General features: G+C 39.5%; 1 protein-coding gene across 1 annotated transcript in view; it reads left to right on the forward strand.

Annotated features, from left to right (window-relative positions):
- Nucleotides 1–267: 267 nt before the first annotated feature.
- The window catches only part of KCNK2 (potassium two pore domain channel subfamily K member 2), a 134,915-nt gene continuing 116,725 nt past the window's right edge, over nt 268–18,457 (forward strand). The window contains exons 1-2 of the mRNA XM_057727990.1: nt 268–373; nt 3,350–3,660. Coding sequence (XP_057583973.1) covers nt 328–373; nt 3,350–3,660 — 357 coding nt within the window. The 5' untranslated portion in view covers nt 268–327. The remainder of the gene's footprint in view (nt 374–3,349; nt 3,661–18,457) is intronic.

Genomic DNA, 18,457 nt, shown 5'->3' on the forward strand with positions numbered 1-18,457 from the left:
CCGCGCTCTCCGGGTGACCCGGGCCCGGCCGCAGGCGCGCGCGGGGGCGGCGGCGCCCCAGCCCAACTTGGCCTCGGCCTCGCCCTCTGCCCGGCCCGCTGGTGTCCCCTCCTTCCCGCGATTCCGTTTCTTCTCACGCTCCCCCCACCCTCCCTCCCGCGTCCAGCCCCGCTCTCCCCACCTTGTAAAACAAAGCCGGGGAAAATGCCTGCCCATGCAGCTCGGAGCGCGCAGCCCGTCTCTGAATAAGAAGTGAGTACAATGGCGTGTTTGTAAAAGCTTCAAGTCCGTCTTTTTCAAAAAAACATTGTGAATGCTGCATGCCTCATGCTTCCCAGCGCCTCGCGGGAGAGACCCGGCTATAGAGCAGGAGGTGAGACCCCCGGGTACCCCCCTCCCCACCTCCCGCCGCGGGCTTTCCGCCCCAGCCGGTCCGGGGAGGGCTGCAAACGCCCCGCTTGGCAGCAGCGGACGTTTTCCACCTTCGTTTCCAGTCCAAGATGTTGGGTCATAATCTAGGGCTGGAGGCAGACCTATCCCCGGATCCTCTCCTGGCTGCTTCTCCCCACTCCCGCTGGTGTCTGGGGCTTTTGCATTTGCCTTGGGTATGGGTTTGGGACACTTGGGGGAGTTTCCGAAGGAGGAGGAGGGTCAGCTCTTGGGAGTAAACGACGAGCAGGACGCATGGTGACCCTGGTCACACTTGTTGCCCGTTGCGTGGTGGGATAGGCAGTGGTGCTGAAAAAAGCTCATTTCTTCTGGTCCTGAGTCGTCAGTTGTGGCCGGGAGCGAAGAAGACACACCTGGGTGAGGATGGGAGCCCAGGATTAAGAGGAGGCTGTGAGGTGCTGGGGGTAGAGGAGGGGAGGTAGGGATGGTGGATGATGGAGAGTGTGTGGAAGGGGTGAATCTTTGATTCCTTGTTCTAAGGAGCTTCTCTTCATAATCACACATCAAACGATGTGGAGATGGAAACCCAGAGGGTTCCCCATTTTAGACCAAGAGGAAAGGTTGTTTTTTATTTTGGTATTTCACCAGTTTCTGCCCATTCTGTCTGCCAAATGTGCATTATATGTATTTCTGCTAATTAAAAAATAAGGCAGTAGCTTAAAAGAATTAAAATCCACCAGGAAATGTATTAACTTAATAACACACACATACACACACACAATCTTTAAAAAAAAATTGTCCCCTTTCCCCCAAAGCATATAATATCAATTATATCTTAGTTTGGCATTGCAATTTAGGAGTAGGATTTAGGAGCATCAGGGTAAACAGTCTTGGTGTTTTCCAGTTCTGCAGACCAGAAACCAGTGATGTGAAAAATCAGAAATATGAGAGCACAGAGAATTGGGGAGGAAAGGCTTGGAAAGCTTCCTTCAGAGAGATAATGTGGAGCTTCGATGTGATTTTCTGTTATTTTTATTCCAAAGATGGCTTAATTTTAGATTATGACCTTTATTTTTCACTGAGACTCACTAAGCAGCTTGGAGGTGGGGTGGGGTGGCTAGACAGCAGATGACAGTGATTTTAGCTGTTATCAACATTTCTATTAAAATGTTTCAAAAAATTAAAACATGAAACATGTATCCAGTTCTAATTTGGGGTGAAGTTTCCTTTATGAATATCACATGTTAAAGTGTCTGCTAGTTTGTGGCTTTTTTTGGAGCAGGTGACTTTATGAGGAGGAAAACGTGCCCATACCTGTATATAGCAGGTTGAACCATTGGAAATTGCTGAAATGAGCTGTACGTATGTGGAATCTCTGCTTGGAGCCAGGGGTACAGTTACGTCATCAGAGCTCCGACTTCTCAAAGGCAGAACCATTCAGAGTTTTGCTAATGGAGGAGCCCTCTGTTATCTGCCATCATGATACAACCTCCTTACTTAGGTCTGGTGCTTCACATAGCTTTGTTTGCAAAGCTTCTTTCTGATGGGCAACAGATGATTTATTTTATGAATTCCAGCAGTGGTAGTCCTACACTTAACTCACAGTGGTAATCAAGGGGGCAGGGTATGCAGCCCTGTGAAAACTGACACTCTTTATTCCCTTCTTATTTTCGAGTCATTTCAGGTTCCTGTAGGGTATTTGGGTGCAGTTTCATAGGTATTTCTTATATACTTACCTAAAGGTGTCTTTTAGATTATGTTATCATGGTATTAAACCTCAATTACATACACTAAAGAAATTTTGCTTATATCCATAACAATTATGGATGTTAAATTGATTATTCTGGTTGACTTGAATTTTTTTTTTGTCTCCCATCTTTCAGCTATTCTGTTACCCCTTTTGGTTCAGTGTTGCCTTTCCAGTCAAATATTCTGTAGTAGATGGCTTATTTTCCCCTTAGCAAGTGGAAGTCTACTATCTCTTGAATTTTCTAAAAAGAAATCCATTAATGATATTTTTGAAGAGCTGAGATGAATAATAAATGGATTTAGAGTCACCTCAGAGTATATAGAGTTTGTAAGATAACACATAAATCCGCTCTAATGGAGCAATTAGCGCTGTACAGAGCAGGCAGGGTCTAAGGTGTGAGACAAGGTTTTAATTTTTTTCTTGATAATGTTCGCTGTTGAAATGGAAGGAAGTTATCGTCTCTTGGCTGCACCTATAACTGTGCCAGAATGGGTAGTAATAACTTTTGTTTTTTTAAAGATGTCAGAGATTGAATAACAAAATACAGAGAATGCTTAATCATGAGCCCACTCTGGAGGACAGCAAAAAAACACGATTGAGCTATTGAGTAGTTTATTTGCCATCACGTTTTACCAGATAACGACTACTGTTTTACTTTGAGCAACAGTGTTGGGATCACAAATTCACTTACAATACAATTCCTTTATTATAGTGAAATTTTAAATAACAAGAGATAAAGTTCTTTATGTCGATTGCTTGTGATATAGAGTTAAATTCCTGAGAACAGGAATAATCCCTTAGCCTTCTTTATGAGCATTCAGATATCTAGTTTAGTACCATCAGCTCTTACAGGTTCTGTAAATGTGTTGACTAGCACATTGGACAGGTATAGATTTTGAAATTAATTAGGATGACCTCAGGCATTCTTTTTCTTATTTTTTTTTTTTTAAGGTTCTTGGTCCGCCTCCTGTTTTTTCCCTCCCATTGGAAACCCCAGTAGCAGCAGAGAGCTAAGACCCAGCCCCTTGTCCTTGAACCCTTATATATGGTCCTGGATGTGACCTAGTGGGAGCACTTCTGGTTTGGGTTCCAGAGCTTCCGCCAGGAGAGCAAGCAGAGTCCAGTCCACCTTTGCTGACCCCTGAAAGAAGCCAAGCCATCTCCCCTCTAACCTCCTCCAACCTAACCTCCGTTCTCTGTTGTTGGCAGTGGCGGCCCCTGACTTGCTGGATCCAAAGTCTGCCGCTCAGAATTCCAAACCGAGGCTCTCGTTCTCCGCAAAACCCACCGTGCTTGCTTCCCGGGTGGAGAGTGACACAACCATTAATGTGATGAAATGGAAGACGGTCTCCACGATTTTCCTGGTGGTCGTCCTCTATCTGATCATTGGAGCCACCGTGTTCAAAGCGTTGGAGCAGCCTCACGAGATTTCCCAGAGGACCACCATTGTGATCCAGAAGCAGACGTTCATCTCCCAACACTCCTGTGTCAATTCGACTGAGTTGGATGAACTCATCCAGGTAACTGGCCCTCAGGAGTTGTTATTCCATTTCCTCTACAGGGAAAAGACAAGTAAGAATAAGAGGTGATAACTCAGTACTAGGCCCTTGGATGTGCCTGTGGGGTCCTCTCCCACTTTTCTCCTTAGTGTAGACCTCTTGGCCACAGTTTCTTTTCCTTTTTTTGCACTCCTTCCCTCTTTTCTTACTTCTGACATCTTTTGTTCTCCTTCTCCTGTATTTCTACTGATCCCTGCTCCATCTCATCCTCTCCTGCTTTTGTGTTTTTCTATTTCTGTCCTTTGTTCACTCTGCTTTCTTTTCCTTTGCCTTGTCTTAGAACTGCCAGTGGACAGTTCTGTGAACGTGGGGTTACCTTGTTGGAGGCCCTCAGGGTTAGAGGACCACTGCCGACTGAGAAACTTCGCTGTGGCAAATGAGAGGGAAATATAAGGCAGAAAAAGTGCAGTAATCGTGGCAGTGGCCATCATAAGATAGAAGCGATGAATTTGTGATGTGACCCTCTTAAGGGGGGTACCTGTCATGGTTAAGAAGCCATAGCTCACTTCTTTAACCTAGCCAAAGTATAACTCTGATAACTGCCTCTTTTAGGTGTCTGGGGAGAAGTGATTAATCATTGCTTCTCTAAACCCCAACTAAAAGCAATTTACTATTACACAGAAAAATGGAGTTTTTGAATAAAAACTAATTTAGTTTTAATATACTCTATAATAGCAGAACAGTATTCTTATGGAAAAACATTTTTTTAAAAAGAGTTAATCTCAAAATGATTTTAAAATTTCAGTTAGGCTCCTTGGAGATGGGTATATTTTTGTTGTAGATTTCTTCTGTTTAAAACAATTCCTTGGTCCAACCAAGCATCTTGATCAAGAAGAACACCCTAGATTTTCTTTCAAGGAGCGATCTGACTGATGGTTAAAAACATTTTAATTGTACACATACTCATTTTCCTATAGAGTCTTACCAGGTTTAAGTCAAATGGGATTGAAAACCACAGATGAGTCATCAACTGAGCAATTTCTTCCTCATCTTATGTTTGGTTCTACATCATTTGAGTTGGAATAGTCAATTGAGGGAAGAAATTGCTATTGATTTTTACCCAGTTTCTTGTGCTATGACCCTTCCTCTCTTATTCCCTCTTGCCATGGATGCCCAAATGCTATTTCTGTCCTCCGTAGCCGTCTCTATTTGTAGAATACACATACAAGTTCTCCTTCTGGTTTTACTGAAAGCTATCAAAGCTAGTATTCTCTGATCCTCAGTTAGCTCCTACCACATTCAGACACTTCTGCATCTCACCTATTTGACTTCAGATACTTAGATACTGAATTCCCTAGTATTTGTAGATGATGGTGCCTTTTTCAGTACGGACAGTGAACCTGCCAGATAATATTATTGGTGCAGCCACCCTACTGCCTGTTCCTGCATAAGACCACTTCCACTTCACTCTCAATTTGTGTACATCATCCTTCGAGGTACTGAAAATCTTTAAAGAATCCTCACTTCCCTTGTGTTTTAGAAGAAGAGCTCTAAGTTATTTAGGTGGAGGGAGCATAGAGTCATGGTAAAAGCCGAAACTTTGGGATCGGATAAGATGTTTTAAACTCCATTTGAGTACTTTACTAGAGGTGTCATCTTGAACAAGTAATTTTCCTCTCTAAGCCTTTAAGGATCTACTAGAATGAGGGAAGAATACCTGTCAAACAAGGTTGCTGGAAGGAGCAAAGAGATAGTCCAAAGAAGGCATTTAGGTGCTCAAAAAGTGTCAGGTATGTTTGCTGCTGTTATTTTTCCTTCCCCGCTTATCTCTTAATTGGGTGGAAGCATCTGATTCAGGTGGTTGCATTCTTACCTTCTCAAGTGAGATCCTTTGTCTTGGGCAGGAAAAAAGATGCTACATTGTTTTTGGAATGAACACAAATGGAGCTCAATATATGACCTAATTTTTTTTCCTTCTGCTCTACACAGGCAATCCATTTTAGCTTATTAACATTCATTACTGATTGAGTCTTTTTTTTTTTAATTTTACTTTTTTAATAACAATTGTTTAGCATATTCTAATTTAACAAGTTGCTATTTGATACCTTGGGCCAAATTGCTTTCATCACTCTTTATACGTGATATTTGCATATGTTAGTACATTTTAGTTTTTTACTTTTCTCACCGACTTAAACATAGCAATTTGTTTTTCATTGATGGTCAGCAGATATTTGATAAAGTCGTGTGTTCAGTTAGCTTTTTTTTTTTCCCCCTGTTTTTTTTTTATTTTTTATTTTTTATTTATTTTTTATTTTTTTTATTTTTTTGGGGGTACACCAGGTTCAATCATCTGTTTCCATACACACATCCCCATACTCCCTCCCTTCCCCGACCCCTGCCCTTCGAGTCCCCCCCACCCTCCCTGCCCCAGTCCTCCAAGAGATTGAGTCTTTTTGCTTCTTAAAAAATCTTGAGGATTTTGGTGCTTATTCAGTGTTTTTAAATGTAGAAATTGCCTGTTATTTATTGTCACATCACTCACCTTTATAACCCTATTGTTTTAATAAATTATTTTTTTCTCTTTGAACATAATTTCTTCTTGTAAAAAAAAAAAAAATCTTTATAATGACATGGCTCCAAGGATCAAGGTCAGTGTCTAAATAGGGAGGAAAGCAAATGAGCCAGGAATCATGTATTAGAATTACATTTCATTTGTATGTTTCTCATAAATTTCCAAGTGTTTTTCTCATGTTTATTTTCCCTTTTAATCCTCCCTTAAAACCTCATGAGTGGGTATATTAGGCAGTAATATCGCAGCATTAAGGATCAGGAAGCTAAGAAACTGAATGGTTTACCCCAGATAGTATCATTAGGATGGGAGTTCAGGTCTTCAGACTCTTGGTCTGGCTTTATTCCTAGGAGTCTCCACTCCTTCATGGCTTTCAGTGCTGAGGGGGAAAAGTTGGAGAAGTTAGAAGTTCAGTCCTAGTGTTGGTGGAGAAGGAATTCGGGATTCCTTTTGTGAAGAGTGGACAAAGAGGAGGAAGTGGCTAGTCAGACAGTAAGGCCGATGTCCAGTACAGTTAACTAATCTGGCCTGCAGTTATTAATTACATCTCTTGATGGGTGATGGTAACTTCATTCCCTGCTGTGGTTGTGTCACAGGGTAGCCTAGGCTTGGGGGCAGGGTGAGGAGGGAGATTGGGAAATGGAGCATCAAGGCACACGAGAGCATGCTTTTCCTCTTTTGCTATCAAGTCCCAACATGTATGTTTGCTCTAAGTGCTTTTTTTTTTTTTAATTTTATAAATATTTATTTATTTATTTATTTGGCTGAGCCAGGTCTTAGTTGCAGCATGCGGGGTCTTCTCTGCAGCATGCAGGATCTAGTTCCCTGACCAGGGATCGAACCCAGGCCCCCTGCATTGGGAGTGCAGAGTCTTAGCCACTAGACCACCAGGGAAGTCCCTAAGTGCCACTTTTGCCAAAGATCCTCTAAGGCAAGATTGAGGTGGTGGCAGAGATATCAAGACAGATCTTTTCTGGGAGGAAATAATTTGAAAACTTTGACTTTTCAACTTCCATTTTATTTATTAGTTGATGTCAGTACAGAAAAATATATGGAGATATTTTTAAGTTTCAAGAGTTATGAATACCATTAACAATAGCCAAAATTTAGTGAGCACTTACTGTGTGCAAGGCACTATTCTAACCCTTTCCATGTATTAGCTCCTCTAATTCTCTTAAACAACCCTATGAGGTATGTGCCTTATTGTCTATATTTAACTTATGTGGAAACTGAGTCAGAGGGAACTAATTTTCCAGAAAAGTAGAATGCACTGTTATTCAAAGCTAAATGGACAGACTCCAGAGCTTATGCTTTAGCTCCTATATTTACTGCCTCTAAAAAAATTTAGTAAACATTAAAGTTTGCTGTCAAGTTCCCTATTATTCTGTGTATTAGAGTGTAATGAATATCAAATTATAGTCCTCTGTACATCCTGATTTATATTATATAACATCTCTCTCTCTCTCCATATACATGGAGAGTATATAACCTGGATTTTAATATTCTTTTTGGACATTTCCTGGTTTTCTCCTGTTTGAATGTCATAAACCAGTAGAGGCATGGTTATATCAGATATACCTGGTTTTAATGCAGTGATTTCTGTGTTTGCTGAATCAATTCTGAGATTAAAAAACAGGACAAAAATCTATGATCTATACATTGATAATAAAAACATCTCATGGGAGGTTTGACTTTTGTTTTATCATTTGAGCTCTACCCCTCTGTGAGGTAGGTAGGGAAGGTTTATTATCCGTTTTTTTGGGTGAAGAAACTGACACATTTAACAAGGTCATGTGGTGGCCTCAGGTCTAGATCTTTGGAGTCTTGCTGCTGAGGGGATTACATCCTATGCACTATTCCCTCTTCTTAATTTTGTTCTCACTGCTTCATTCAGTGGCGTTTATTGAACACTTCCAATGTGTTGACCTTTGCGTTGGTTATTGAGTCAAGTAAAACGATGGGAAAAACAGGGCTTCTCTTAAGGCACTTCTTTCATCAGTGTTAACAGAGGAGACTCCTATAAAACTTGGTTATTGCAGAAGTGCTTACAGATTGGAACTGGGCTGCTGAGGAAGAAATTCACCAGCTCATGAGAGTTGGGAAGACAGAGAAGAAGAGGCGAAAGGGAAACTGGATTTTAAGTGAGGAATCAGAGTTCTCTGGAGGAAAAATTGGAATCAGTAGATGTTCTAGGCAGAGGACATGGTGTAACTGAATGGTCCGGGTGTGAGGGGCAGTGGCATGAGCAAGTCTAATGGAGTAGAGCAAGGCCTGTTATTCCGCATGAGGGAGGTGGGCTTTATTCTAGGCCTATTCCCCTCCTCCTGGAGTAGATGCGGCATTGAGGGCATTGGTTGTGTAGCAGGGGATACTGGAATTACATGTCTTCCTAGGATGCCAATGAACCGACTTAAAAAAAAAAAGAAAAACATTGTTTTATATTAATTTTATAAGCATTTATTCATTCACAAATATTTATTGAATTCCTGCTACGTGCGTTGTTGCAGGCACTGAGATACAGTAGAGAATAAAACACGTGAGAATTCTTGCCCTCAGTGAGCTTACATTTTACTAGGGGAAGATAGTTTGTTAGGTAGTGATAAGTCTCAGGAGAAAAAATAGTGAAGAGGAGGTAGGAAATGTTGGATGGTGATTAATTTTAGATAAGGTCACTGAAGAAGCTTCACTGATAAGGTGACTTTTAAGTGAAGGGCATGAGGGAATTAGCCAAGGGGCTGTCTGGGGAATAACACTCCGCAGAGGGCTCAGCGTATCCCAAAGATGAGAGCATTCCTGGCCTGCAGAGGAACAGCAAGGATGCTGGGAGGGTGTGGTAGGAGATGATGTCAGGCAGATAATGAGGGCCAAGTCCTGTAGCACCTTGTAAGTGATGATCCGGAGTTTGGCTTTTTGGTACAGATGAGTGTCCTAGTCTGGCTTATGTTTCACCAGGATCACGCTGGCTGCTGAGTTGGGAACAGACTGCAGGAGGTCACGGGCAGAAACAGAGGGAGCAGTTATGAGACTGTTGTAATAAACCTGGTGATGGCTAAGGGGAGCTTGAAGTACGGTGGTTACAGTGAAGGTTGTGAGACATGGTCAGATTCTGGATATATCTTGAAAGGAGAGCCAGTGACACTCACTGACGGACACGATGGGCAGGGCAAAGGTGAGGAGTCAAAGATAACCCCATCATTTTCACCCTGAGGAACTAAAAGAATACAGTTCCCATAAGGGTCAAACTAATACCTACCAGAATTTGAAATTATATTTTTATTTTTTTAATTTCTAAATTTTTTTTTAGGATTTTAATTATTTTTTATTTTTATTTTTTTAAAGCTCTTTATTGGGGTATAATTACTTTACTCTGTTGTGCCAGATTACTTTCAGCCCACAAGATAGCAGCTTCATGCAGTTCAACCTAATACTAAGCAGGAAAAGAAGGGAACGAATGATGTGAAAGACAAACCTGATCATGTCGTGCCCCTGCTTACTGGTTTTTAATTATGACTCATTTATGGAATAAACTTCAAGCTCCTCAGCAGAGGGAAAAAAAGAAAGAAAGAAAGAATACAGTTCCCATTTTTCTGAGATGAGGAAGAGTGTAGGGAGAGGTGGTTTGGGGATGATGTCAGGAGCTTAGTTTGGGGCACTAATAGTGTCCATTAGACAAGCTTCAATTACTGAAGAAGATTCATAGGATCCCAGATAATGGTGCTTGCAGATCTATAGTATAATACAGGAACATGGTGCAGTACAACTACAGCTCCAGATAAGGATCTGCTCCACAGGGGTCACATCACAGCATGGGGGCTGGAGGGGCCAGGAGCCAGCTGGCCTTGTCCTCCCCCTGTAAGGCGGTGCCAGGCTGTACTCCTCTCTTGGATCAAGAACCACCAGTGTGTGCACAGAACACCGTGGGCCCGGTGAGACCAGAATGGCGTCTTGGCTGGAGTTTCTGATCCCCTGCTGGTCACATAGGCATTTTCTTGCTATATAACCAACCTCAGTGGCAGAACTTTCCAGGAGTCTCTCTGAGACCAGGTGCAAGTCATCCATCACAATGTTACCCATAAATAATGCCGACAAGCTGGTGCTAACCTCCCTGAAGCTCCTCAGACCATGGTTATAAAACAACACTCTTGATCAGCGTGGCTCATGCGTTTACTAGGGAACAGTGTTATGTGGGTACTTTAGCCCAGCAGCTCAGGCCAATTCCAGGCTAGCACAGCCGAGTTAAATTTGAGATGCCTGTGAGGACATCCAAGGGCAGATGTTGAGTAGGATGCTGGACATGTGAGTTTGGTCTTTGGGGGAGGGGTCAGGCTACAGATACACTTTTGGAAGTTACCATTATGCCGAAAGTATTTAAAAGTCAAGACGTTGGATGAAATCACCTGGAGAATGAGTGCAGGTTGAGATGAGCAGAGATTCTAGTATTGACCCCAGGAGCACCTCAACATGTAAAGGTTGCTGAGGAATAGATCCAAAGTCTACGTGAATGATTGATTTACAACCTAAGATTTCAAGGATGTTCCTCTCGTTTTAATAAGCTGTATTACCCTATGCCCCCAGACCTCGTAAGATATCATTTTTCTTTGCCTGTACGGATCCTTTAAAAGAAACATTTCAAAAGTATGTCGCTAGGCATGGGAGCCACTGAAAGTGTTTGAATAGAGGAGCCCAATTATGTTTTGGATTATGGCCCTCTTAATGGCAAATGGGATGGCTTAGCATATGAAAAGCACGCTTAGAGCTGATTGTATATGGTGATGAGCAATACTATGTGATTCTATATACAGTGGTTTGGTGGCTGCTATTCTAGTTTGTAGAAGCATCCAGGTATATTAAATATTTGGCTTCAGTTTTAGAAAGCTTATATTCATCTTTGATCATTTTATTTATGGACACAGTGTCATGTTTTCCATAAAGCACCTAAAAGGGCTGTCTTGTCTTATCGGTGATTTTACTTTTCTTGGTCAGTGTTTTGGATGAATTTAGACTTTAGAACACTATTCTAACAAAAAAAAAATTGCCTGAAAAATATTTAAACATCCCATAAATACTTTACGTCCTTTGGGTTAGTCCCTGGAAAAAAGCATTTTTAGATAACATAATGTGTAAACTTCTAGTAGCTTGGATTCTTTTACCAGATTATCTAGGAGTCACTTGAAGGACTGGGCTTCAGGGGTGAGGATTACTCAGGAGTGCTGTTTTCACAGTTACAAGAGGGAATTAGTTATCAAGGGTGATAACAGAAGTCTTAAAACCTTGTCAGTTTCCAGTGTTCCTCGGATTCTCCTATGTGCTAGTTTCTTAATGGGATAACTTATATTTGCCTCCCATCCCTGCCCATATTTTCATGCTATCTTGACTTTCAGAGTGAAAGAATTAAAATGGAAACACTTTTTTCCATATATAAGTACATCAAGTAACAATTGAGATATTTTCATTCACTGTTTTCTAATTATACTTAGGTTTTTATTATAAAACATAAGAGTAGTTGTCAGGAAATGATTTTATCTCCAAAGAATATATGAAAATTAACTAATAAATATTGGTAAAAAAAAATTAGTGAAGTGCTATATGAATGTTATATATCAATAAAATATCACCCAAACTGATTTGATTTAAAAGGAATATTGTTTTAAAATAATGGCTAGGATGTTATTTGATAGCTGAAATGGTTATTGGAAAATGAGTGAAATTATTCTGCATATGAATTGTAATACATTTAAAAATATTTTTTTGATTGACAGTGTCTTTGGTCTACACTAAAAACATGACAAATGTAAAGCCCAGGGAAATATTATTAGAGTGAAGTTTGACTAGTGTAGATCTGTCAATAGCAATTATGATGGTGGTTCTAAAATTCTTAGAGTTGTACATTCCACATTTTCATTTTATTATATATTTGAATACCATTTTGCATGTTAAGGTATATTATATTATTTAATTCACACATCCCCTGACATGTATATTTTAATTCACATTTGTAAGATGAGGAAACTGAAGCACATACCGATTAGGTGCCTTGCAGTTCAGAAAGAGACAAAATGGTACCTTGATTAGATACTTCGTTGTAACTCCACCTTCAGGGCCTTTTGCTTAGATAGTAACACAGGGATGTGTGTACCACAGTGCCTAGTGACAGTAAATACCTGATAAATATTTAGTTCAAGGCACTATATTTTTAAAAAGTACTTATATATGTATTCTCTCTTCTTTGGTCAGGAAACAGAGAGGTTATTCTTCATCATCCTCTTTTTATAGATAAGGGAACTGAGGCACAGAATGTTTAACCCCAGGTCACTCAGCCTTTTTTGACTTGAGATGCTGAAAGCAGCACAGCAAGCATTAGAATTTCAGAGCTGTCACACAGGTGACTCTAAAGCTTGCTTTTTTAGAAGGAACATTATTTTGTTGTGTTTCCTCGCTCTGGGTCCCCCTTTTATCTAACCCCACAAACTAAATCAGATTTCTGACTTGTGTACCTAGGATACACTCTCTTCATTTACTGTTGCTGGTACATCTGCGCACTCAGTGCTGTACTAGCAAAGATCAGCAGCAGAAGATGCAGCAGGTCTATAAATGTGAAGGCAAAATATATACTTGTGGAGAATGAGAGTACAATTATAAGGCCACAATGAGCAACTAAAATATTATGCAGAAACGTGTGGTTGGGCCCTAGTCATGCTGAAGCCTGAGCAGATACGGTAAGTCAGGGAAGGTGATTTAAAGCTGGAGGATTCTTACCTGCAAGAAGGAGGTGGACAGGAGTGGAAAGAGGAAGAGCAAAGGGAAATAGTTGTAAGAACAGAGTAAGTTAACATCCTATCTGTAGGATTATAGCACTTTTAAACCCTTTTTGGTCTCTAACATTCACAAAGTATTAATAGTATCTTGTACAAAATCCAGATGATACCAGAAGGTATCAAGAAGAAAGTAACATCTGAAATCCTTCCCCCCAAGTTGGCCAAGACTTCTGTTTAGGCATTATATACAAATGGAGTAGACTGAGGGGGTGTGTGTGTGTGTGTGTACACACACATGCGTATGTCCACACAGAATTGTACACACATGGGATCACCTATGCATGCCATTTTGCCGTATCCATCTTTGCTTACCACTGTATAAGGGATGATTCAGGAATATTCCAAGTCTTCATGTTAGATATGAAGGGTTTTGACATAGAGGACCTACACAGAGTGCTACCATACTCGACATCCTTTTTGGTGGAGGATTTAAATTCCCTTATGGCCTTTGGTCCAAATAGTTCATTCTCTTATATATAGAGGAAACTGAAGTATTGACTGAAGAGTTCAGGTATGGAGTATTGAAGAGTATAGAAGAACAGAACTTGTGACATTGCAAAAGAGGAGAACTACTCATCTCTTGTAGATCTTATAGTAGTAGGACTGCTACTACCGATATGTTTTCATTTCAGGAAGTGAATGGTGGTTCCTTTCAGCCATCCTACTGGGATCCTCTGCTCTAAACTCACAGGCATGGCCTCATTCACTCCTATTTTGTTATTTATTAAGTATTCACATAGGTTAATAACCCTTTTCAGTTAGGGAATGAGATGTTTTCTAACTTTTCCAGCTATTTCCCTGCCTTTCATTTTTATGAGCATTTGAATATCTTGGTTGAATCAAGAATAGTTCATCTAGCTTAGTATTTCTTACTCTTAACTATGGTACTAGAGAACATTTAAAAACTGCTATAGTTCCCTTTATAAAGCCAGCTTTAAAAAGAACAACTGTACCCAGTGCATCATGACATTATGAAAAATCTGTCATGGATCTAATATTCATAAACTTAATTTATCTAAACTGTTTGAATTTAACATTTCACCTTGCACCTTGAGATGTGTCTTACATTCTACTCAAAGTTTTTCTTTTCATTTTCACTTTTATAAAATTACATCCTTTAAGATTTAAGCCATTTGCTTAGTGAATTTTGAAAAGTCATGAAATTCCCTTCTAAGGAGAGGGACACTGTCTTTTTTTATCTTCATCCCTCACCGCATCTAGAATTCATTCTTCCTCAACTCTGTGTGCTTTTGTAATCTATCATGAAGTGTCTTGGGTCTTTGCCTTTCTAATAGTCTTGGTTTTTAATCTCTTCCTTAGCACTTACAGTGTCTTCTTAATTATTTTACTTATCCTTTTTTGAACTGCTTTCTACTCAGTTAACATTTTGATAAGTGTCAATTAGAGCTGTGGGCAGTATTCCAGAAGAGGAGGAGTCATAATATAGCATGAGTGGCTGTATGTTTTAATTCTTTCTTTGTCCTTTTTTTTTTCCTGTTTTATTTCTCTTATCTCTCTGATGGTGCCTAGTGTTTTGTATGTTGGTGTTGTTGAATAATATTCTCAGGCAAAGAATCGCAGTGACTTGAGGCTTCTTCTAGGTTACTGAAAACACTATTTGAAAAGGGTAGCCTGGGCTATTGTCTCCCAAATCCATTAGTTTCACTTGACAAAGATGAGCCTCAATTCTCACTTGTGTGCCTCTTTACCCAGGCATGTGAGGTTTTAAAAATTTAATTGAACATCAGGCATTTCACAATCTTAAAGATCATGGTAGTATTTCCACACTTTGATATTTCCCTTTTTAGTGTAAAATTAAAACTGCAGAACAGATACTTAGTTTTACATTTATCCCTTCAAATATATATTTAGTATATTTACATTTTTTAAACTATTAAAACCTTTTCTTTTAGACCTGTAACCAAACATACTCACTTTTACAAGGAATATTTTTTTCTGTCTTTAGTACATACTCTTCTTTTTATGACTACTTACATTTTGCCAATTAATTTTTCTGTGTCCTTACGTACTCCCTTATAATAGCTTTTTGATTGGCGAAGCATACTTTCTCTATGCAGAACTGCATATGTATTCAGAGATATTCTTTATGTGCTTTCACTCTGTTTTGTTTTTAGTTTTTCTCAGAAAACTCCAGTTTATTTAGAATTTATTATGTATAAGTGAGAGAGCTCCAATTTGTAATTAGTCCTTAGTCTATAGTAATGTTAAGTGAAAGTGCCAATACTTACGGACTGTCAAGTTTAAAAGTATGTATTTTTTAGGGATACCTAAGGAATCAAAATTTACCAGAACCTTGTAGAAGTAAAATGTGTTCTCTAGTGATGTGGCAATGAAATAAGCAAAGCAATGAATTATGAGTACTGTGGAAAGGGAGAAGAATCTCAGTAGACACCATCACATGGCCACATGGGTTTCAGTGATGCACATTTCAATAAAAAGAATCTTTAATTCTTAAATTTTACATTTTTAGGATCCCAACATAATTTCTTGGCTACGGTAAAGTCTCTTTTCTACAGTTATGCATCTATTCTAATTTTGCTAAAACTCAGAGGAATATGGAGAGTCATCATAAACTCATAATGTGTAAAACAGGACATGTTCCTTTTGGGCAAATGAAAAGTTCTCCTTTCCTGTCACTGTTATTCGTATACTATAGAGGGTGATTTGAAAACATTTGATTTAAGTGACAGATACAATAAAATGAACTCCTCTCTCCTTGGGCATCATGTGTGTTCAGGGAAGCAGATTCTGAGGTTTATGGATGAAGAGACCCAGGTTTGTGTCCATTTAGACATTTTGGTGTTAACCCCGAGAGCAGAGGTACCTCACTTCTTCTCCATATTTGAAGGGGAGTCCTCAGGGAGGTTTCGTGTTAACACAAGAGTCTCTACCCTGTGGGTCTATGGTGCTGTGTGTGTTTCCAACAGAGTGACAATGTGGTCAGGATTCACTAGCAGATTTCCAAGTAAGATAAGCCCAAATGGACTAGAAAGGGGAAGCATCCTTATTAAATGGATTTAGAACTCTTACCCTTTATTTTGCAGGGGAAATAAAGGGAAGGTGTTATTTTCCTTAAAATGGCCACGGAGATGCGTACAAATTATGTTCTTTAGTGGGAGGCATATTTTCACATAGCAGCATCTCAGATGATCAGGACCCAGGTTTCTGTTGAGCAAAGAGGAAGCTAGTGAATATGACAGAGGTCATCTTAGCTTTGACTTTAAAGCTTGGTCTAGTGATCGTGCTTTTTGCTGGTAAAATAGAGTTTACAATGTTAATTACCTATCAGTCCGGAAGAAAACTTTAAGGTTGCTGGGTGCAGTTCTGAAGCTCCTGTTGCTCAAGGGAGAGGTTGGTGAGGGTTTATCCAAACACCTGTTTTACCCTCACTTCTCAGAAGGTGAGGCAGGCTGCTGCTATTTTCCTTTTGTCCTAGTCCATGCACAAATCATCAAATACATAACAAATTGGAGACATTTATTCCTAGTTTTTACAAAATAACATTTTGTTAGACAAAATTACATTTTGATAAGTCAAAATAACATCACTCATACAGAAAAAAAAGGAATTGATTTGCAGCATAGTTTTGTGAATCTGAATTTTTTGGACATTTGGATGCACACTGGACATCCTGAGTTCTCTTTCTGTATCCTCACTCAGAAACTTTTTTTGCATTCATCTATCATGTTCTGATAGCACATCAGCACTTAAAGAGACCTGAGGTAAGACGGTGTAAAGACCTACTCATTTAAAGGAAGAAGTAATTAAAATGCACATTCATTCATTCATTCCTCATGTAATGTTTTTTAAAAGGTGTAGTTTTAAGCAAGGCAGATCTTTTTATTTATTTATTATTTTTTTGGGGTACACCAAGTTCAATCATCTGTTTTTATACACATATCCCCGTATTCCCTCCCTTCCTTGACTCCCCCCCCTCGAGTCCCCCCCACCCTCCCCGCCCCAGTCCTCTAAGGCATCTTCCATCCTCGAGTTGGACTCCCTTTGTTATACAACAACTTCCCACTGACTATCTATTTTACAGTTGGTAGTATATATATGTCTGTGCTACTCTCTCGCTTCGTCTCAGCTTCCCCTTCACCCCCCGCCCCCTCCCAAACCTCGAGTTCTCCAGTCCATTCTCTGTATCTAAGCAAGGCAGATCTTTCACATAGAACTATACTGACAGAGTCCTGCTCTCATGAAGCTGCTCTGCTAGTGGGAAGTGACTAAAAATAAATAAGCAGCTGAACAAAATAATTTCAGGAAATGCAGATGTTCTGAAGACTAAAGAATAACCCAATGAGATGGAATGATGGGGATGGGGCTCCTCTATAAAGGCTGTGTTTTCTCTGAGACGGTGATGTTGGGATGAGATTTGAATGAGGGAGTCAGTCATGTAGAGATCTTGGGAGGAAGCATTCCAGGAGTATACAGCAGATGCAAAGGTGAGAGCATTCTTGGTGGGTTCTAGGACCTATCCAAACACTGGTGTGGTTGTGCCATCATTTGTGTGTTGAGGGGAGCAGACCAAAGCCTTATAGGTCTTCAGTAGTGAGTGGTCTAGGTTTTATGTGCAATGGAAATCAACAAATAGAAAATTTAGAAACAAACTTAATTATATCATAATTGTGCTAGGCAAATAATATGGTGACTTGTTAGGGGGAGTAGAAAGATTAGTTAGAGGAGTTTTAATGAAAGTTGATTTTGTGAAAAATTTTAAATAAGAGGGGACAAACAGGATTTGGGCTAATAGGATAGGAGCCCTTTAGGAAGACATGCTCAAGGGCGATGATCCTGGTAATGTGTGTACTTTTAGGGGAGTTATAGAGAGGGAAGATTGGCTGAGGGCTCTGAAGCTGATACTAGATATTATCAATTTAATGTGTCTAAGATTCATTGAGAAGATGATCATTTGAATGAGCATAGATAATTGCTAGGTGATTTGCACGGGCTTTGTGTGACAGAAATCCTTTATTTTACTTTTATTTTATCAAAATACATTCTAATATCTGTTTTAGGATATAAGATATATATTTTATTGCCTTTAAAAATTATTTTTTATTTAAAGCCTTCCACAATAGTGATATTTCTGGGCATGTTATAGCCTACGTGCTACCATAAATAATTGTGTAATTACTTTTTCCATGATAAATATTGATTTCCTTTTTTCTCTCTGTTTAAAAAGTTGCAAAGCTTCACACCAGTTTTCATTTCTGGAAGATGTTTTATCAGATGATGACATTTGGCTCTTGATTTGAGCAGGCCTGAAAAATCTATTTCGTGAGGCTATTTTGAAATAAGTTGACTTCATTAAAATCGTAAATAATCTTATTTTATAATAATGACATCATTCCTGAGTCATATTTTTCGTGGACAGCTGTATGGTGCTATTATGCAAAAATAATGCAAAAAC

The sequence above is a fragment of the Hippopotamus amphibius genome, chromosome 3 (genome assembly GCF_030028045.1).
Source record: "Hippopotamus amphibius kiboko isolate mHipAmp2 chromosome 3, mHipAmp2.hap2, whole genome shotgun sequence".
Lineage (NCBI taxonomy): Eukaryota > Metazoa > Chordata > Mammalia > Artiodactyla > Hippopotamidae > Hippopotamus > Hippopotamus amphibius.